Raw genomic sequence first — 23,073 nt, 5'->3', positions numbered from 1 at the left:
AGATAAGTCTTTATATTTGTGAGTACAAAATATATAGCTGCTGTATAATAATTTATTTTATTAGTCATAATACATTTTGGATAGTAAATGATTTCAAATGGAAATATGGTCAACAACAAAATTGTATAGGTTATCAAGATCTACAACTTTTATTTTGGTCATTTGTCTATATAACTTTGTTTCCAACAGCTTGAAATTGATTTTGACAATATGACAAATCTAAACAGCATTTGTAAATACTAAATGATTTCAAATGGAAATATGGTCAAAAACAAAGTTGATCCTCTCATCAGGATCTACAACTTTTATTTTAGTCATTTGTCTATATAACTTTGTTTCCAACAGCTTGAAATTGATTTTGACAATATGACAAATCTAAACAGCATTTGTAGATACTAAATGATTTCAAATGGAAATATGGTCAGAAACAAAGTTGATCCTCTCATCAGGATCTACAACTTTTATTTTGGTCACTTCTTCATCCGACAAAGTATATCGGCATGGTATATCGGCATAAAACTAAAGCCCGTCACAGATGACCCTCATCTGTGACGGGCTTCTTTTAGGGCCCGATTGAGATATGCAACCCTCATCTCAATCGGGCCCCAACTATAGCCCGTCACAAATAAGTGTTATCCGTGACGGGCTTTAGTTTTATGCTGATATACCATGGTTGTGTGACCATATCTTAATTGGGCGAAACTTCGGCCCGATTGAGATTACTTCCCTGTGACGGCCCGCAAATTTCAGTCTTGTTATGGACCGTCACATATAGAAGGATCTGTACTAGTGAATGGGACATATACTGCACGTTAACAAAAACAGTATATACTGCCTGTTATCCTAAACAGTATGTACTACTTTTTTAATAGCCGGTATATACTGCTTTTTATCATAGGCATAAACTGCCTTTTATCGTATATACTGGTTTTTCAATAGAGTACATATATATGTTGCAAGTTGAAAGTAACTGCTGTACGTACGTACTTATGAAATTTGAATCTAACTGCATGCATGCACTCGCAGTTCAAATGTTTACCAAAATCAAGTGTGTCACGTGCCGTGCATGCAAGCAACATATGAAGTAATTTAAAAAAAAAATTTCAACCCGTTGAATTTGATGCTAATGGATTATCCACTAGAAAGAGGAAGTACATATACATCTGGATGTAAAAAAAGTAATCCTTATATATAACCATTTTCCTATATATGTATATGTATGTGTATATATATATATATATTTTAGTTATATATACATACATACATACTATAGTAGACCTAAAGTGCATAATAACTAAAATGCTCTCCCTCCCAACCCCAACCCCTACCCCCTCCCACCCAACCCGCCCCATCCCCCTCTCGTATCTACGGAGTAAATTGTTTACTATGGAATCTATCTGCTGCCTATATTACCTCTCCATATAAACCGTCCACCCACTCACCCTCTTTCCCCTTTCTCTCCACTTTTTACGGATCTGCCGTTCCCCTCCCCCCGCGCCGCCGCCGCCGCCGTCGAGTCGTGCCCGTCTCGGCGTGCGGCTTCGGCAGCGGCAGCGGCAGTTCAGGGATGAGGAGGAGTGGCGGCAAGGCGGATCCAGCGACGGCTCGGAGACGAGGAGGTTCGGGCGGTGGATCCGGTGATGCCGAGGCGCGTGGGTGCCGGATCTAGCAGCGTCGGCGTCGTCCTTCGCTCTGCCTCTGCTTCGTCAACTACTCAGCCGGCAGTGGCGATGTCACAGAGGATCCCCTCTCCAGCTAGAGGGAGGATGGGCGTCCACCCATGAACCGGCGACGGGATGGGTGGGGATGCATCCAGCGCCCCGACTGCTCCTTGCCGACGACAGCCGCTGCCCTGACCGCTTCCTCGCCGTGCAGGTCATGCTGGCGGCCGCCCCCACTGTTCCCTCGCTTTGAAGAGTTGGACCAAATTTCCGGAAGCTGCCGTTGATGGAGGTCAACGCCCTGCCCTGAAGCGGTTGGTGGATGAAGTAGAGAAGGTGCTTGATTTTTTTCTTCTCAATTTGATCTGGTTGCTTGCCGGCTGTATAGTGGTTGTGATGCAGTCTCAGGTGGAGCACGTTTGCTGGGGCGATTTGAGTTAGGTGAACTTTTTCTTCCTGGGATTTAGATCTGTTCTGAGATTTCTCTTGTTAGGCATGTGTGTTTGGGCGATTTGATTTGTGTTCCGTTGCTCATCTGCTGAGCGTTGGGCGAGCTGGTGCAGATGCACTCCCCGTCGGCTTCTCGTTGTCTGAAAAAATGTTGGTGCATTTTTAGTTGACGGAGTTCTGAATTTTCTCAAATCTCTAACCAGGACTGCATGAAAGTTGTAAGGTTTTGTGGATCATACTGTGACCATGGCCCGGCGGCTGATATTAAGAAATTGTTCCGAATATCAACTGATCGTCATCCTCGACACGGCCATCGTCAACGCTCGTCGCCGGCGGCCAACATGAAGGGCAGGGGTGATGCAGAGATGTCGACTTGGGATGAGCGCGCCGCAACTAACGACTGGCTCCGGTGGCAGGAGATTTGAAGAATCTTGGCGGCTGATGTCCTCTGCACTATAATTTTTTTGGAAAGAACCCATTTCTACTTCGTTGATGCCACCGTCTGGCATTCACAGTCATGTAATACTAGTGTTCAAGATGAATGTCTATATATTGTCTCCCGTGTGTAATTTTCTTTACTGGTCATGTAATAGAACCAAAATACAATTGTCCTGATATCACCATGTTTTTGGTGATCTTAATACTATTCGTAAAGATATTACTGAAGAGATTAAAATTATAAATGTACCTGGAGTAAAAATATTACTACCGTTGACCAACTTCTGATACACCGGCAAGTAAAAAAATTGTCACTAATAGATACTACCATATATCGAAATGTAGATTTCCAGTCTCCTTGTCAGTAATTATTTTACCCGTGGGTTAACAACCTCAGTAATTTTTTTACCATTGGGCTAATAAGAAATCCGGCTACCAAAGCTAAGTCCTTTTTATTAGCAACTCATTTACTCAGTAAGAGTAATTTATTTACCAGGAGAAGTTACCAAGAGAAGTTGCACAGGAAAGATGTGGGTTGGTGGAAACCAGAAAAAAAGTACGGGAATAGAAGGTGGGGGTAGGAGAGAGAAAGGCGTGGGGGTGGGGGTTAGGTTGTGAGGTGAGCGTTTTTAGTTATTATGTATCCTGGGTGTGGTTTAGCGCTACCCTATATATATATATACCTGATTGTGATACATCAGAATATTAGAACAATCTCTTCACTTTTATATGTCTTCTCACCTGCAAACAACGGTCAACAATATAATCACTTATAACCAAGGTAATAAATTGGGTGTGGTTTAGCGCTACCCTATATATATATATACCTGATTGTGATACATCAGAATATTAGAACAATCTCTTCACTTTTATATGTCTTCTCACCTGCAAACAACGGTCAACAATATAATCACTTATAACCAAGGTAATAAATAGCGTATAACAGGTTTGTAGCGGATTAGTGTCTGGGTAGCAGATTGTGGATAGCGGGCACTGTTGCGAACGCTAAGTTCCAATAGCAGAATTAGAAAAAATAACCATAAATTTGAATTGTATATCAATATTAACAAGTTTCATTTAAAATTTATAATTAGACGGCATGTTTAATTACTTCTACATTTCATAACATAAAAATTATGAAATAGCATATATATATATATATATATATATATATATATATATATATATATATATATATATAAAGAAGACAAATAATGCTAAATTATTCTATCCATACGTGAAGCGCATTGTTTAAGCATTATAGCGATCTAACAAAGCCAATAGCGGCCTATTATAGCGGTCGCGAAGCGCTATTGCAGGCTGCTAGTGGTCGTAGAGCGCTATAGCGGCCACTAAGTTCCAATACGAGATATGCAGTCCGCTACCTTGTAGCAGTAGCGGTAGAGGTCCGTTACCGCTATAGCGGCCACTATTGCGGGCGTTACGAACACTATTCATTACCTTGCTTATAACTGAAGCAGTACACGTTGAGAAACAATATTTGGTGCATGAAATTTTGAGAGGAAATAAGCACAAGGTTGTGCGCGCGCTCACACACATATCTATTATATACTAAAAGTCCATTAAACTTCCTACAAACGCTACTAAGCCGCCACGTGTTCTCCTACAAACGCTCCTAAGATGCCAAGTGGCAGTCTAAAAATCTAACCATTGATTTTCCTTTAAATTGATGGGTCCAACATTTTTAACCATTAGATCAAATAAAATAAATAAAATCCTCCTCTCTCCACCGGTCCCCACCACCTGTACGTTCCCCTCCTGGCCTTCTGTACGTACGTACTCCCTCTCTCCCCTCATCTCCAGTTGGCATATTATATGTCACCTTAAATAATTCTGCCTACAAACGCTACTAAGCCGCCACGTGTTCTCCTACAAACGCTCCTAAGACGCCAAGTGGCAATCTAAAAATCTAACCGTTGATTTTCCTTTAAATTGGTGGGTCCAACATTTTTAACCATTAGATTAAATAAAATAAATAAAATCCTCCTCTCCACACCGGTCCCCACCACCTGTACGTTCCCCTCCTGGCCTTCTGTACGTACGTACTCCCTCTCTCCCCTCATCTCCAGTTGGCATATTATATGTCACCTTAAATAATTCTACAAATATGTTTCGCTAAATTATATCGATGATATCCAATCTATCTATTATATAGTAAAAGTCCGTGAAAAATTTTATAAATGCTTCTAAGCTGTCACATGATGCTTATATAAATGCTCCTATAATGCCACGTGGCGCTCCAATAAATTAGAAAAAATCTGAGAAAAAAAACCTAGCCTTTGATTTCACTAAAATTAATATTAATAGGCCCATCAATCCAAGCCGTTGGATACTTGGATTAGATTGATTTTTCTATTTCTTACAAAGAGGCATCCCTTCTTCCCCTGCATACGCATGTATATAACTCCTCTCTGTTTCTCTTTTAAGGAAGTTTTTTTTTTTTGCTATGGGATGAAATTACATGTTCTATTGTGTCATTATTATGACTAAAATGACAAATTAGAATTTAATACACCTCTTAACTATAATTTAGCTTGTAAAAATTATGAAAAGAAAGTGACCATTATTATATTGCTTCATGCTATATTATAACTTCACTGGCATGTAACTAAAATAGTTCTACAATATCAGAAAAATGTAGTTTACACCAGTATAATTTTACTTGTAGAAATATATTCCCTAAAGAAACATATAGATATATATTAGGCACATTTCGACAACTTGCATGCCATATCTATCTATTATATGCTAAAAGTCAACTAAAATTCCCACAAAATACTCTCAAACCACCACGCGGGACTCCTACGAACACACCTAAGCCACCATGTGACACTACCACTGGTGGAGAAATGGTCTTTCCTCTCGGTTTGTAACCCCCTATACTCCCAGTTTTGCAACCGGGAGTATGAATCTTTAGTCCCTGGTGAAATAACCGGGACAAAAAAAATCAATTTTTAGTCCCGGTTGGTGTTACTAACCGAGACTAAAAATGCTAGAGCCAGAACCGGCGGTTGGCAGTTTTTTTAATTGTTTTTTTTTCATATGGATTTCACTAATCATTACATCCCCTGACAGAGAAATCCCCAAATCATCTCCAAATCACAGATCAAATTCATCATAAATTCCAAAAAAAAATTACATCACAAATTTTGAAAAACCATCACAAATAAATTAGAACGATAGTATTAAGTAAATTAAAACAATATGAATTCATCCGATTATAAATTAATAAAGATAAAAGAATACTGAACCTCCACAAAGAAATCTAGTAAGGCCTGGTTTAGTTCCCAAAAAATTTTGTTTTGGAGTGTCACATCGGATATACGGACAGACATTTGAAGTACTAAGCGTTGTCTAATAAAAAAACAAATTATAGATTCCGCCAGAAAACTGCGAGACAAATTTATTAATCCTAATTAATCCATCATTAGCAAATGTTTACTATAGTACCACATTGTCAAAAAAATGGCACAATTAGGCTTAAAAGATTTATCTCGCAATTTAAACGCAAACTGTGTAATTGGTTTTTTTTTCCCACATTTAATCACATAACAAATTCTCAAAAACAATCATCACAAATCCTCAAAAAAAGAAAATCAATTCCGAAGGCCGCCGTGCGCGCCTCCCCAGCCCGGCCAGCCGGCCGCCACCGCCGCCGACCTCGATCGGCCGCTGCTGACCCAGAGAGGCCGTGGTAGGAGGAGGAGGCAGGGAGGGGGAGGAGAAGGGAAGTGGGAGGAAGGGGAGAGGAGAGGGGGATCAGATAGAGGAGGCCGATCGAGAAGGAGAACGCCTGAGATTGAGATGGGATCGAGGAGGCCGGAGAGTGGAGATGGTTTTTAATGAGAGAGGAAGTGTAGATGGTTTTTATCGGTCTTATCGATAAGAGAGGACTCGACGTGCGCTCGGGAGGATTTTTGGTCCCGGTTGGTATAAAGAACCGAACTAAAGATCTAAGATAATTGGGGCCTAACTCGACCCAATAACTTCTTCGAACTGGGATTAGAAATGATCTTTAGTCCCGATTGGTAACATCAACTGGGACTAAAGATCAAAGAGTTTTTAACCGGGACTAAAAATAATCTTTAGTCCCGGTTTCTATTCGAACTAGGACTATTATGGTTTTTGGGCGACCGACCAAAGATGGTTTCTCCAGTAGTGTACAATAAATCCTAGAAATTCTAAAGAAATTACATAATACACCTAACCATCGATTATTTTAACTTAAACATGGTGTACCTATTATTTTCTACTGCTATCTTAACAATATAAAAATGGAAAAGACCCACTTCCCACCCCTTCACACGTCATGTATGTGTTCAGGTGACGTCTCCATACGTACATTATCTCTGCTTCTCTCCCTTCACATCCTCTCTTTTTTTTCATTGGACAACATTATGTGAAAAAAAATAATCAGAAAGATTAATGATTATAATTTTAAAAGTTGTATCTTATTTTTAGTTAGTTTCAATTGTTGTTTTATTTATAACTAAATAAATAATTCAAGTTCCATGTTATCCATATTTTTATTATAAACTTAAATACATCATTTGAACATTGGCACCTATGTTTTGCATGGAAACCAAATAGAAATGAGACATTTCGAAAAGGTTGACTATATGCATTATGTTATATTAAATCAGTCTACTTGATAAAATTTGATTAAACGTCCCATATTGCACTTGCAAGGAACCATGTATCATGTCTCAAAAAATAGAAAACGATCCAACTTAACTCGATGGATTTCATTATTTTCATCAATTAGATCTATTTTTGAAAGAACCATAAGTTCACATGTCATCTATTTTTAGGAAAAAAAAAACATAAGACAACACGTGTCATGTCTTACCAGTTATAAAAACAATAAAAGAAATGCTGAGAAAAAAGAGACATCTCTCATCGTTTTTCACTAAAATCCTTCCACCTCCTCCTCCATCTCACATGCAGAGAACACTGCCCTCCCATTTCTTATTTTTGTAGCTACTGACCTAGACAAGAAACAATCAATGTTGAAACAACTACAATTTTTTTATAAGCTATACATGTCTGATTTCTATCTAATTATTCTCTATTTATAATTAAACTAACAATGTAATATTTATATATGCATATATTTTGCTGTATAAAAATTATAGCATTTGGGCACAGTCCACCCATGCACTTTGCACCACATCTAAATACCTTAAAATTTTGACAATAAATATTATGTCATTATGAAAAATTCTACAAACATGCATAGCTAAATTAAATATATAGTACCAGAATAAAATTTTCATATTTAATTTGCCAAAAGAAAAAGAAATAACTCAACAACATAGAGTCGCACCATGCTATGTTTTGAAACATGTATAGCTAAATTAAACGTACACTTCGTAAAAAAATAACTAACTGAAATATAAATATGAATAGTCTGAGCCACTGCATAAAACATCGAGTTCCTTTAATTAGAGAAAATAGTCCAATTACTTAATGTTTTTTTTCTAAATATGCTCAAATAATCCAAATAAATAAAATGATCTTTTATAAGTTCAGATTAATATTTCATCATTATAAGTTCTCAAACATAGTCTACGATACATGCCCGTGCGAATGCACGGGCTACGTTCCTAGTTTTGTTAAAGCTCACAGCATGCAGCATCCAGAATCTGTTAAAATTGAGTGAAGTGTACTGGTTCACCTTCTATCTATTGATTGATATGTCAGCAATTCAGCAAACTGGAAGTCGGACAATATGATTTTAAATTGTAAGATCCAAATTAGTTGGCTGCATTTGAACTAATCATGAGAATGGTGCCAAAATTGTACATTTTCATAAAAATATTCTATTTTTTTGCGGGGAATAAAAATATTCTAATTACACCAAACTACAACAAAAAAGAGAGTAAACCACCTGCAATATAATGGAAGTTGGACCGAGGAAATACAATCAAACATCTCCTAGACAAAAAAAAGTCTATCAAAAAAGGGGAGGCTGCAATCAAGTAAAAAGTTGTCGCTGCTCTTTCAAGACAAGATCAAAGAGTGAAGGGAATGCTGGGCCGTCTCCAGAAATTTGGTGCCGCGGGACAAAATGCAAATTAGGGCCCTAAATTTACCTTTGATTCAAATTGGCCATTTAAATTAATTATGGTCATGGTAATTTGATTCAAAAGAAAGTAATTGGATAGAAACATTTAGTGGATCATGCATGCAATTCACTAATCAAGTATCACTAATACTAGTCGTCCAGTCCAATGAGGTCGACAAGGCAGACGGCCAGCTGCTTAGAGACGTTGTCCTTGAGGTCTGCACATCGCACTGACGGCAGTCAAACACCCAAACAACGTGGCATGCGCAGGAAGATGAAAACCTTTTTTTCTCTTTTGACACGCAGAAGATGAAATGTTGATGGACTTTTTTTTTTTTAATACGCAAGGAGCGCATCATTTATTAAGAAGAAATAAAGTTTTATGTACAAGGCGGGCGCAACAAAAAGGAAAATGAGATGGGGACGGGATACAGGAGAGAAACAATACTATGAAGGCCTAATCTCCCAAACCGTTTGGCGACCCCTCCCTATCCAAATGGATCACTACACTAGGAATGGCTGCCCTAGCCAATCTCCAAAGATCAGCCTCTCCTGCCATAGCCCGAGCAATGTCCACCCAAGATCTGTTGATTTGATTGAAAACTCTAATGTTTCTCTCTTTCCAAATTGTCCATGCTACCAAGGTTGCAATGGTGTCAAACCCTCGACGATGTGCCTTGATCACCTTCTTTCTGCTGTCACAGAGCCAAATGTGAAAGGAGGGTTCATTGATCGGGAGGCATTCCGAATGCCCAATTGCTCTGAGAGCGATCCACCACAGCTGCCGAGATTCCGGACATGCAACCAAAAGGTGATCAATAGTCTCATCGCTTTGATCACAAAGAACACAACGTGCAGGGTGAGAAAGACCACGGCTCCGGAGACGGTCTGCCGTCCAGCACCTGTTCAGGACGACCAACCAAAGGAAGTAGCGACAACAAGGAGGTGCCCAAGATTTCCAAATCGGCTTGTACTCGAAATGGATTCTTCCCGAGAGCAGGGCACGATAAGATGACCGAGAAGAATACTCCCCTGAGGATTCCCATCTCCAAATCAGAGAGTCAGGCACGGCTGTCAGTTGGATTGCCCTAAGAATCTCCCAGAGTTTGAGATACTCCAGGATTGCTTGGATGCCTAGAGCGGCGGCAATGTCCCGAACCCACCTCCTGTCGTGAAGCGCCTCGGCTACGGTACGGCGATTTCTAAGCCGAGACGGGACAGCCGCATAAACGGCCGGTGCCAGAGAGCGGATTGAAGAACCTTCAAGCCAGTTATCCTCCCAAAATAAAATCGAAGTCCCATCACCCACCAAACAAATCATGGAGATCGTGACCAGATTGCGCTCCTTCTGCGAGACCGGGATATTGAGCCCATGCCAAGGCTTGTCCGGCGAATTTCTTTGCTGCCAAAGCCAGCGCGACCGCAGAGCAATACCCATCCTTTCCAAATCAGGAATTCCTAGTCCACCAAATTCCTTAGGGGCACAAACTCGAGGCCAAGCGACCCGACAAACACCACCATTTGTGACTGCCTTGCCAGCCCAGAGGAACCCACGGCGGATTTTGTCGATCCCCTTGATCACCCACTTCGGCACGTTGATGGCCATGAGAAGATAAATTGGGATTGAACTTAGCACTGCATTAACCATGGTTGCCCTCCCGATGGGAGCCATTAAGTCGGCAATCCATGAAGGCAGCCAACGAGCTATCCTATCAACCAACGGCTGCAGGTCTTCCTTCTTCAACCGAAAGATTGACAGTGGCAGGCCAAGGTAAGTGCATGGGAAAGAAGCGACCTGACACGGCAGCTCATCCCGAAGCAAAGTGTGATCAGCTTCATTGCATTGGATGGGCAACGCCGAGCACTTTGCGAAGTTGGTTCGAAGGCCCGAAGCTTCACCAAAGATGGCTAAAATTTCTGTTGCCGCCCGAATCTCCCATAAAGCCGGCCGAATGAAGGCGACCACGTCGTCAGCATATAGGGAAATCTGAAATGGAATCCCTAACGGTCTCAACAATTCTTCACTGGGGCTCAGCATATCCATCGCGGTGATGAAGATCATTGGGGAAATAGGGTCACCTTGGCAAACACCTCTCCTGTGCACAATTGGGCCACCGGGCTCCCCATTGATTAGCACACGCGAGGAAGCAGTATGGAAAAGCATTGCAATCCAAGAACGCCATCGATGTCCGAAGCCTTTGTGCTCTAGCACCTCCAAGATAAACGGCCAAGAGATGGTGTCGAATGCTTTGGCTATATCAAGTTTGAGCAGGACCGAAGGAACCTTGCGATCGTGGAGGCGTTTAGCCGATTGCCTGACAAGCATGAAGTTGTCATGAATGCAACGCTTCTTCACAAAAGCGCTCTGATTCTTGGCGACCAACGAATCCAGCTTTGGCGCAAGGCGGCGGGAGAGAATTTTGGTGAAGAGGTTCACAAAACTGTGCACCAAACTGATAGGCCAGAAGTCTTTAAGATTCTTGGCATCCGGACGCTTGGGCAGGAGAGAGATGAATGCCTTGTTCACCTTATGGAGGCCGGATCCATCCATGCGATGCAACTGGTTTAGTGCTGCTAGCACATCCTCCTGGATGATACCCCAAAAGCAGTGATAGAATTGCCCCGAGAAACCGTCCGGCCCCAGAGCCTTGTCCCGAGGGCTGTCAACTATTGCTCTCCACACTTCATCCACGGTGAACGGCTCCTCCAACTCAGATAAGAGCTGTCCCCTTGGCTCTAAAAAGTCCAGTTCCAAAGTGAATGAACGTTGACCGACTGAGCCAAGAACATCAGTAAAATAGGATTGAGCAAGGACTGCCTTCACATCTGGCGTCGTGGCGACCTGCGAGTTATGCTCAATCTGTTGCACAAAATTCCTCCTACGACGGTAGGCTGCATGCTGATGGAAAAATCTTGTATTGGCATCTCCTTCCTGCAGCCACAAGATACGCGACCGCTGCCTTGCCATGGTTCGCTCCAAAGAAGCGAGTGCAAGATATTTCTTTTTGAGTGCGCGATGAAGGAAGCGCTCCTGCGCTGAGAGACGGCGAGATTCCTCCATGCGGTCAAATTTACCAATGAGCTCCCGAGCCATTTCTAACTGAAGTTTAACATTCCCGACCTTCTTGTCGCTCCAACTTTGGAGAGCCCGACCGGTTGCTCTCAACTTGAAATCCAGCCTAGAGATTGGGTCCTGGATGGTACAAGGTGCCGACCAAGCATTCTGAACGACCTCGGTGAACCCATCCAATTTGCACCAAAAACTCTCAAACTGAAACCGACCTTTGAATGGATGAGAGGGTAGAGTTGATAAAAGGAGGGGACAGTGATCTGAAATTACAGAGGGGAGGGCTTTGAGGAAGCATTGCGGGAAGAGAGGGTGTTAGCCTCTTGCTAGCCAAGTCCATCAACGTTTCATATGATTTCAGCGCCACTGTAAAAGGTGTTGTGATGTCTCTCCAGCGCCGCTTTTGGCCGTTGCCATATGATTTCAGCGAGCCAATGGATTGGTCGCGTAGTCCCCTCTGGCTTTGCGGATGGGCCGCGTGCCCGCACCATGGACAGTGGACACCGATCTAATCGCTGCCGTCGATGTCGATGGATCATGACGTCTCTGGCAATCGACCTGCATGATGGCTTATACCTCGATCGATCTGCAAGAAAGGGAAAGAGATAATCCTTGATCAATCTAGAAGAAATAGAAAACAAGAGAGGGATGAAGTGATGGACATACCTGCTAGAATCAATCACCTGGGAATATCAAATGGTGCAAAAGCCGCTCATGTCAATGGAATCATGCGTCCGGCAGATGGACGAGGGCTTGAGATGGATTTGATGCCACCACTACCACAGAAAAGATCATCAGTGCCAGTTGGGGACCCTCTTAGGATGCCGGTTTTCTCAACCAGCACCATGGAGGTACGCCGGCACCAATGTGGAATCGACGAGCCAAAAAAAAAAAGGAAGCCGACTCGAGCCGATACTTGGGCCGATGAACTCCCACATAAACCCACACGAACAAGAACAACAAATGATGAACAAATCCCACATCAACGCACATGAACAGATGAACAAGAACAACACATGATGAATAAATCTCACATCAACTCACATCGACTCAACAGATCTCACACCAATTCTCATAGCAACAAATGAACTTCCACATGAACAAGAACGCATCTCACATGAATAAGAACAAATCACAAAGAGGGGGGGAGAGGGGAAGAGATGGATCCGCCGGCCGTGGACGCCGTCGCACCTACAGCCGGCAGCCCCACCTCCACGCCGACTGTCTTCGCCGCGCCGCACCTCCAACCGCGCGGCCCCACCTCCGGATATCCGGAGCCGAGGGGCAAGTGCCGCCACGCTGCAAGATCCAGTGCGGGCCGCCTCCATCCCATCGCCGCATGCCGTCTCCCGCCACGGGCCACCGCCGGGTCGTCGTCTCCCCTCCCGCCAAATCTGGCAGAGGGGAGGATGCCGTCGTGCCGCCGCCGGACCACCACCTCCCCTCTCATTGGATCTGGCGAAGGGGAGGGCCCCGCCATGCTGTCGCCGTGGTGGATGTTGGAGGAGAAGAGAAGGAAGAAGTGGAGAGGAAGAGAGAAGGAAGGAGAGAAGAAAGAAGAAGAGAGAGGAAAACGAGAAGGTGCGGTGGGTGGTGAGGAAAACGAGAAGGAAGAGGGAAGGAAAATGCTAGGTGGTGCAGTGGGCTGAGCCCACCGGTTCGACTTGGCTCGCCAGATTAAAGGCGTAGTTTTTGACTGTGAATCGGCATCTATTTCTTTTGCCCACAAAGATGCAGATTCTAGGATAGACCCCGCGCCAAATACTCCGATGGGATGGGTACTAAAAGATGTCAGATTTAAATTAAAACCGGCATCTATCTCTAACAATGGTAAAAGGTTCAAAAACCGGCACCTATTAGGAGATAAAGACACAGATTCTTGGCATTTTGGCAGGCTAACGAGGGCGTGGGCTAACGCATGGGTGGGAAATACACTATAGGTGTAGGTTTTACCACTTTCGGTATTTTGTAGTAGTGGATTCAATGCCAATGGTGCAAAAGCTGCTGGTGTCAATGGAATCACACCTCCGGTTGGTGGACGAACTGTATGGGCTTGACGATGGATTCGATGCCACCAGATTCAGGGGCTATTCAGATTGGAGCCAAAATAAACCTTACCAAAATTTTGGCAATTTGACAATATCACGAAAATTTTGGTAATATTTTAATAAGTTATCAATATTACTAAAATTTTGGCAAGAATTTTTATATATTTACCAAAGTTTGGTAACAAACTAAATGTAGACATTTTTTGGTAACTTTGCTTAAAAAATAGTATGGTTGAAAATAACATCAATCTGAACAGCACCTCAATGCCACCGCTGCACAGACTTGCCGATGGATTTCCGTTGTCTTGGTCCGCTACTCACCACCGTGGCCCGAGCCGCCGTCGCCTCCAAATTGCCCGTATATCGCGCTCACCTGACAACCGATCTGTTGATTTGCATTTCGGTTTAGCACTACGTCAGAACAAGATATTTATGCGAGCATTCAAATGAAGGGTTCCGATCTGTGCGGGATACAGATATTACGAGGAATTTTTTTGGAACAAAAATCAAAACAGGTTGGTATATGGATCCGCTAGCAGACTCAATCTCGACTAGCTGCGATAGGATGGTGGAGGCGTAAGCAGGAGTACATCCTCCCAGGAATATAGAACCATTTTCCTAGTTTAGAACCATTTTCCTAGTAACGCCATACAGTCAATAACTTTAAAACTGCTCTTTTAAGCTACACAAAACCACCTAAGAAGGTAATATAAATGGTATTGTAAAGTTTAGAGGTTGAATATCCGGTTTTAAAGTTCATGATGCTAGACTAGCTTCTATCCAATATCTTTTGGGGAAGGGGTTCGTGGACTTTTTCCATAATTAAAATGCCAAACAAATCGAGTACGGTTTTTCACCAAAATCTTGTTCACCCTCTTCCATATAAGTAGGGGTGGCAATTGGGGCGAGGACCACACAGGTAACCCACCCCTACGGGGCTGATGGTGGGGCTAATTCCTCACCCGCTAGGCGGACGGGTCGGGGCCCTGGCAATTGCCGGGGGTAGAGGGCAAGGATAGAAAGTGACCGGCAGGTTAACTTCACCTCAATGGCTAAGGTCCAATAAGTCCATGTACCAGCCATCTAGCCCATCCGTTTCCCCTAAACCCTAGTTACACCACACGGTCAATATGCATATGGTATTCATACATAAGTAGGTTAACTATATAATATAGTAGTTTCGGTATTTACAAAATAATGTATATTTTATCGCATATCGTTTAAACTCTGGTTGACATTACGACAACCTTGAAGTACCCATATACAATAAAAAAAACCATCATGAAAAACTGATCGTTCAGAGGTCTGGCGGCGTTCTCGCGCGGTTGGCGATCGTCTATCGCCCTCTTTAGCTGCGTCCTACATCAATAGACGCCCACAATGACGAATACCAGCTGACAACATCTTGCTTATACGTACTAACGTAGTACTTGCAGCCAATCAATCATCAGTATGCCATCACCGATTCACCGGAATAACCTGCCTAAAGCCACCATGCCGTCTTCCCTGATCAACAGTTCCCCCTTGATAGTCATATTTCAGTTTACCCCTTGACCCAACAATGGCAACAGCCCAACAATGCCACGTTTCAGTCATGAAGTTATAATGGCTGGGTCTCACTTAAATCATAGTCTCTTCAATTTGGGTAATAGACTCAAATCTTGTCAGTGGTCTTCAAATCTACATCTTCAATTTCTTCATTCTGCAACTGACCACCTAGAACGTCATGTGGATCATCCGAGGGGCACTGGTCAGATGGATTCATTGGGTTCATATGGCAGAAGCACTCAGGCCATGAGTTTGTATAGAAAGACTCTGGATGAATGCGCTTGTGTGGACCGCCAAAGTGTGTGTTGAACATTACTTTCCTGACTCGATCCTCAAAACCGGTTACATGGCCTTCCTCCCTGTCCATGAATATTGGAGCAAGGGCCTTCCTGTTTGGTGTAATTGTTGTCTGGAAGCCATAGTAGAGGCGGTGGCCCATGATGTTGTTTGCAAAGTTGCTTGGACCATCGTACGTGGGCATGAAGATATCCGACAGGAGACAGACCATATAATCTACTGCTGATCCAGCCAAGCCTCGAGTATTTTCTTCCAGCTTTTCAGGTCCAACTGAACTGTGGTTATCTAGGCGAGGAAACATTGCTCTAAATGGACTCATGAATCGATCACCACCAAATATCTCACCAGATGCAAGATAAATACGGGTTGAATTGTCAAAACCAATGGCACGAAGTATAAGGCCCACCTGCATAACAACAATAAATAGATCAAATTGTATCCATCATCTAATTGCAACACTCCATGTATTCATCAGCGACTACCAAATAGTACATGTTAACGGTCTGTTAAAATGTTTGGAGCATTTTATATCCTGCTAGTATTTTCTTGCCAGTTCACACAATGTACGCATAAAACAGAATTGTCAGGCAAAAAGCATTTTATGTCCTGCTAGTATTTCCTTTCATTGTATTTTTTTTCTCACGAAAGAAAGAAAATGAAAGAAGCATCAACTGTTTATCTAAATATCCCTCTCAGTTCACTGCCAAAGAACCAATACAAACTTCCAACTTCAGGCCCACAGGTTTGCAGTTAGGAACCATCTAGACCTTCACATCAACCGAATTTAGTTCCAATGATCCATTTACAGGAGAATTGACTTGCAAATCCAAAATCCTAACTCTACTGAATGCCATGGTGTCCTATCATTGAATTAAGTTCAATAGATCATTCAATATAATAAAACTAGGAGCAAAATTAATTTCTCACCTCTTCTGGAGTCAAGGGGCACTTCCCTATGATTCTTCTATCCTTGTAAACAAGGATTTTCTTTGCAAAATTTTTTTCACGGTATTCGATCAGAATTTTCTGTTCTTCTGGGGTAAATATATCAATGCATCTGCAATTCCATTTAGAGATTAATACACGTATCATATGTACATTACCAAATAGAAAGGACAATTGATCAACTATAACATATTAAACTGGCTGCACAGGTTATCAGCAATAGAGGAGAAAAGGATAGGTCACTGGGTACCAGGTTCATTTAAAAATTAACTATAGTACTTTTTATTAAAATAATGAACAAAATATTCCAAAAATTATAAGTAAGGCTTGACATAGAAAACATAATATTTTTTCTGATCCTAAAATGAGATATCAGCACAGGAATATTTGCGAATGTGTTGCAATCATTTTATACATTCAACAAATTAAACAGTCCTAAACTCAAGATTGAAAAGGTAAGTTACTGTGTTAAGTCATAAGAACCGAGCAAGTAATGAAAATTAAATCAATGATGTGATGTACAAAAAGTTCATGCAAATATTCCATACCCAGCAAAAGCAAGCATGTCCATCTCAAATCGAAGATGAATTGACATGAAGTGGCCTTCAGACCGTAGCTTGTTCACTATCTCATTGCTAATTTTCATGATATGTGGCTTAAATCGTAGTGCGTGGTAATTCACTCGGCATCTCAACCTCTGGAGCTCTGGATCATCAATATCTTCTGCTAAGCGGTGTGAGAAAGGAGTTAAATATATAGCCCCATACTTCTTCATTTCTTCCAAAGCCAATGTTGTATACCAACTTAGCGGAGCATCTCTAGGTGGCACAATCTGAAAAGAAAATTGAAAAAGTTGTGACACCATAAGTTAATGAGGAAAAATGATCTAAAATATAATTAAATACAATAGAATTGCATCAAACCTTATGAGCTTTGAGCTTCTTAGTCTTCCCTTTTGACATAATCCCGGGCAGGCTTGTAACAATATGAACATCATGTTTTAAAGTCTTCAGAAAATGGGGAACATCATAGATACCTGGAAAACCACTGGACATATATATAAGTGCCAAAAGTAAAATAAATACTACAAACATGCTTAATTATTAACACAAACAGCATAACAAAAAAAAATTATTGCCTTTTACTACCTCTGTCCTAGGATATAGCAACCTAGGATGGGATGAGACCCATCCTAGGCATGTCCAGATATAGTCCTAGGATGGGTCTCATCCCATCCTAGGTTGCTATATTCTAGGACGGAGGGAGTAGAAGATAACTGTAATATTTTATTCTGAATTAATAAATAGTCCCCATGATGATCCACATGAAATATTTCACTGAATCTGAGCATTTAACACATATAAGCACATGAAAAAGATGTGGGCTAGAAGACCGAGATACGCCTAGAAAATGCGATGCAACAGGGAATACTTGCTCATTACTGTAGGGTAATGTTCATCGTGTAACAGGCACAGTTATAAACTACGATCAAATCTAAAGAACTTTGGAATCATATTTGAATAGATTAAAGATCTCATCAGCCAAGGAAAGGAGACATAGTCCAGAATAATGAAGTGATAGAGTGAAATGCAATATGCACTCAACAAAAGGAAACCATAAATCAAGTATAAACCACATGTATAATGAGTTAATAACCATTTCAGACAACAAGATACCTTTTATCCCGCCAGAAAGAATTTGTATCAAGCTCTGGTAGAACTAATGTAGCATTCATTATACGAGCTGCAACAACAGCATTACATATCTACAAGAAAAATAAAATACATTTATCAGTCCTGCAAGAGAACATTGCTGCCTACAAATAACATAGAACTTCGATGACATTGCGTGCCACCAATTACATAGAACTGAAAAGAGTCATCTCAAACATACAGCACTTCTTTGTTGATTCAATCCGCCATTGCACCGAACACGCAAGTATCCATTAGTCTCAGCTGGAGGGGCTATAAATTGAGACATTACACAGCAGATCATCCACTTTGACATTATTCGATTAGTGTGCACAATAATATATACAAATATTGCATGAACAAACATACGAGGCCAATATGACCGTGGTGCAGAAGATGCTCTCCAACCATTTGAACCAGCAGTCGTCCACAACTTATTCACATCAACATCCTTGAATTATATGAAAAGGTTAGTTTGATCAATCTGTCAACAAACACATGTGCACATCTACTTATGATTAGAGACATAAGTTTGTAAGAAGATCTGATAGTAAATCTTCATTGAGAACAACCAAAATTAAAACTAAAAAATAGTAGGAAAAAGAAGGAATTTCAAACATTTTAAAAGAAAGAATAGTAACCATCCCTCATATAATAGTTAATAGTCAATTCAACTTACTGCATGTTAGGACATAGAATTTGATCTGTTTAACTCTCAATGTATTTCTCGTGTACTTTCCATTGCATTGATGCAATTTTAAAGGAAGCATACTGCACCCCACAGCATGCAAAAGGTAACTTAGTTTAGCACTGAGGTAGATAAGGGCATCATTCTTGGGTCAATTTACTTTCAAATTGTACTGGTCCATCCAGATCTCCTTCCTTTGAAACAACCAATTAAATTTAAACCAAGTTAGTCTGATTTTTCTTAACTGACGGAGTAAGCATGGAGGCTGATCCTAAGGACAGGTTAAAAAAATAGAGGGCAATAATAGTTCACTACTACTTAAGTACTGATCAAACAGTGCCTTGATATGAAATAGTAAATTACGCTTGTGGTGCACGACCTTGCAAAGGTGGATGCAATTCAATGCAACTTATCAAAAGCTAGCACCAGTACAACCTGCGCAGTGTGTGAAAACCAAGGCCAAATAAATCCATGTGAGCTAATTAGAGCACTGCAGTGCTTGCTAGGATACCAAGTTACCAACAATGCAAGGGTACATCCATACCAGTCCACATTGGTTAATCATAGCTCTTCGGCTCTGACTGGGATGCCAGCTGAGCGAGACTTGCGATGTGATCCACCGTGGAAAGGATGGACTGGGTTACTATATCTGCTTTCAGTAGAAATAAAATTCTATTATGTTTTCTTTGTGTTGTTCGATATGTCCCATGATACATTTCAATGGTGAGTTTGGCATCATAAGTGTTCTAAATATGGCATAATGCACCAAGTACCTGCCGTCATTTGGCATTTGATGGTTCATTAGGTGGTTGCGCTGCCTTGATGGCTCTAGTGTTTTTATATCAATGCTGTGATGTCTTTCTTTTATGTCATAGGTTAATTGGTTGAAGGGCACTAGTCAACTTGGTCCTAGGAACTGTCTAGGTGCCCCAAGCCACTAGGCTCAAGCCTTTCTACTCATCTAACATATAGTGCTTTCTGTAACCATGCTCATCGTGAGAACTTACAAATGTAAATAAAGTACTAATAAACAATACAAAAAATTCCAATAAGAAGTCAGTATCACAAAAACAGAATAGATCAATGATACCACATCTACCTCTTTGTTGCACCAGTTCAGGCATTTTGTAAAATGCTACACCAAATTGCATCTACCTAACATGTTCGTGTACTATTTTGTGCAACTTAATCTTTTGAAAAATTCAAAAAAATTTCAAAAACATAAAAACAATGATATGGCAATAACTCTGAGTGCATGAACCAAGAATGGTCTCAATGATTTATAAGATAGCTTGGTCTAAAAATTATTTCCAACCAAACCAAACTAATAAATGTTTTATCATCCACAGCAGCATCGAATCCATAATTCTACTCCCATCATCTTCTCTAAAACTAGTAGCAAATTTTACTCACAGTTAGCCAAGTATTTTAGTTAGAATGCAGTCGGTGTCCCCAATAAGATTGATCATGCTTCAATGATTCAAACATTCGAAGAGAATTCATGAGTGCAGTAGAGTTACACAAACCTGAAAACATTCAACGTAAATTCATCCAGATATCGAGAAACCAAAAAGACAACCAATCAATTGGGATTGTTCGTCATCTCATCATCTGCTAGCAGTACAGCTTCTTTGTTCGATCTCAACATATAGGATGAATCTAACATTGAATTTTTGCATATTTATATAAATTTATCTATACTGAACTCATGATTTATTTTGGAATTTCGGAAGGATTGAAACATGTTGAATTTGACTTGAATGGACACCCCTTCCCCAGTACACTAAATGTCTTTACACGAGTTTCAGCAACATTGGAAATTCTGCTATGATATATCGCACAGACCTTTCCTCCTGGTTGTTGTCTCATATACAAATATTATATTGTCGACTTCATCCACCATTATTACCTGAACCTTTCCACTCTATAGACCAGATGCTGACAGCCAAACAAGAAGTTTCAAGCTTACAGCTACTTGTCATTTTCACATAAACAATGAAGCCTTCAGTATATGTTTTTCGGTTAGCACCAGATCATCTTAGTAAACAAGCATGCCATTTGCCATTGTTAGATGCCCATTCTTTCACAATTATGACTTATTCTTATTTGTCCAAGTCCAAGATGATGAATGGTGTTGCACTGCATGTTAGTGCACTGTGCATTATCATAGTTGCAAAATTACAATTCATGCATTTCTAGCAAACAACTAACAGTAATAGGAGATATGACTAGATAAGCTTTCACTCAGGGAATAATGACGAGTGAATGGTGCATGAATGGCATTTTGGAGTTTAATGAGTTAACAGACATAGGCAGAGAGCATCTACTGATAAGAATCAATGAGTGTTATGAATAATAATAGAGAATAAGTTATGTAACTCATCTCATTGTAAAGAACTAAGATGTGTTATCATCTGAAAGGCTATCAACCAATATAATAATTAGCATGCCCGAAAGTTCCGAATATAAAGAAGTGATCAAAACCTAATATAGGAATAGATCTTACCACCTGCAAGCAATTCAAGCATATGTTGTTACCAAATTGTGGTATGCGACTATTCCTGAACAACTAAATCTAAGCCATTCGATCCAATTTCAATTGGCAACACCAACATCGCAGTTCCCCATATATAGGTTTATAAACAGTAACCGTTCGTCCCGTCAAATTTGTCACAATTAACAGTTTAACACCAACCAATCACCACAGCATCAGCATTGCCACAACGGAGCACACAACACAACCCCAAAATGAGTACCGAAGAAGATCTCCCACCTACGCACCTGAACCCTGTAGCCGCCGTAGGGGCCTCCCATGAAGCCCGCCGATGACGCGCAGAGCCAGACGGTTCCGGCGACGAGCACCGCCACCGCGACGCACATCCGCGGCGGCGACTTCCCCGCGCCTCCGCCGCGCCGGAGCCAGGCCTCCCCTCCCCTGCGCTACACCACAGGCCACGAATCGACCCCCACCCATCAGACACAGCTTTTCAAACCAACTCCCCGGAGGAAATGGTGGGAAAGAGGGGCGATAGGGCGGGCCGCGGGCCAGTGTGTGCGAGAGGTTCCTCGTACCTGCGCATTGGAGGCTGGCGGTGACGACGCACGACGGCGGCGGCGGCGGCGGCGGCGACGGCGATCGGGTGGGATTCGCGAGGCAGGATGAGGGGTTTGTCGGCGGGGAGCAGGGATTTTATGGGGGTTTAGATCTGACTCTGACAGCGATGCTGCTAGGCCGTGTATCTACAGTGCAGGAAAAGCCTTGCAACGAATTTGGTGGTTTAGTTTTTTCTCGTGATTTTCTCGTAAATCAATTGAGGATAGATTGGGTTTTGGGGCTTTGTTTAAAGGGATTTGCTATTCGCTAGTAATCGTCCACGTGCAATGATGCATGTGCAATGGACGTTTTGAATACTATATCGTGCTTACTATCATTTTGCTGGTTCTAATGGCAAAGCAGTCATAAAGTAATATCGTGCTTAATGCTATGTTGTAGTATCAAACTATAACGTACTAAAATCAATGGTGCAAATTATTAGCGGTCGAAAAAATTAGCAGAACAGGCAATTAAAAGTGCATAGAAGAAAAAAAAATGTCAATCCATATTTTAATGGTAAATGGAAGAGAAAAAAAACATACCAGTGGGCAAAATAAATGTTATATAGATTACTAACTACATGTATCAGAATATAATGATACATACTCGTACAAATTCATGACTATACAGAGCATGTGCTTGTCGCGCGCCGACTCGCCGTTTCCGACATAGATGCAGGTTAAAATTGATGATAGAGTAAAATCCATCACCGATCCCTAAACTTGTACCATTGTGTTATCCTGGTCCCTAAACTCGCAAATCGGCCGTTCAGGTCCTCAAACTTGTTCAACCGTATCATCCTGGTCCCTAAACTTGCAGATCACTCGTTTAGGTCCTCCAACTTGTTCAGTTGTGTCACCACGGTCCCTAAACAGGACGGTCTAAAAACTTTATATCAAAAAATAATTCATAACTTTTTCATGTAAACCCTAATGAAGACAAACTTTATATCAAAATTGTAGCCCTCGACGCGACCTACAACTTTGTAGTTGAAAAGTTTTTGAATTAAAACTGTTTAGGGTCCCAAAATATTGTTGCATGTTTATAGATTTTGAAAT

General features: G+C 41.3%; 1 protein-coding gene and 1 long non-coding RNA gene across 3 annotated transcripts; one reads left to right on the top strand and one right to left on the bottom strand.

Annotated features, from left to right (window-relative positions):
* The first annotated feature begins 1,343 nt into the window (after positions 1–1,343).
* LOC127758216 (uncharacterized) lies at positions 1,344–2,515 on the top strand. The gene is made up of 2 exons (XR_008013667.1): positions 1,344–1,800; positions 1,876–2,515. It is a non-coding gene; the product is annotated as an uncharacterized LOC127758216 (long non-coding RNA).
* A 12,155-nt stretch (positions 2,516–14,670) lies between these two features.
* On the bottom strand, positions 14,671–22,142 carry LOC127757544 (O-fucosyltransferase 1-like). Of its 2 annotated transcripts, XM_052283079.1 has the most exons (9): positions 21,994–22,142; positions 21,703–21,856; positions 18,603–18,684; positions 18,436–18,506; positions 18,219–18,307; positions 17,466–17,589; positions 17,091–17,374; positions 16,525–16,654; positions 14,673–16,003 (listed from the first exon to the last, which is right to left on the bottom strand). In XM_052283079.1, the coding sequence occupies exons 1-9, from the start codon at positions 21,999–22,001 to the stop codon at positions 15,407–15,409; spliced, it is 1,539 nt and encodes a 512-aa protein (XP_052139039.1). In that variant the 5' UTR covers positions 22,002–22,142; the 3' UTR covers positions 14,673–15,406. The 2 variants fall into 2 exon arrangements, with proteins under 2 accessions (XP_052139038.1, XP_052139039.1); XM_052283078.1 differs by having other exon boundaries at positions 14,671–16,003; positions 18,436–18,684.
* Positions 22,143–23,073: the final 931 nt, after the last annotated feature.

This window comes from Oryza glaberrima, chromosome 12, assembly GCF_000147395.1.
Source record: "Oryza glaberrima chromosome 12, OglaRS2, whole genome shotgun sequence".
Classification (NCBI taxonomy): domain Eukaryota; kingdom Viridiplantae; phylum Streptophyta; class Magnoliopsida; order Poales; family Poaceae; genus Oryza; species Oryza glaberrima.
The sequence above is the reverse complement of the archived record's forward strand: the minus strand, read 5'-3'. Positions and strand labels throughout refer to the sequence as shown.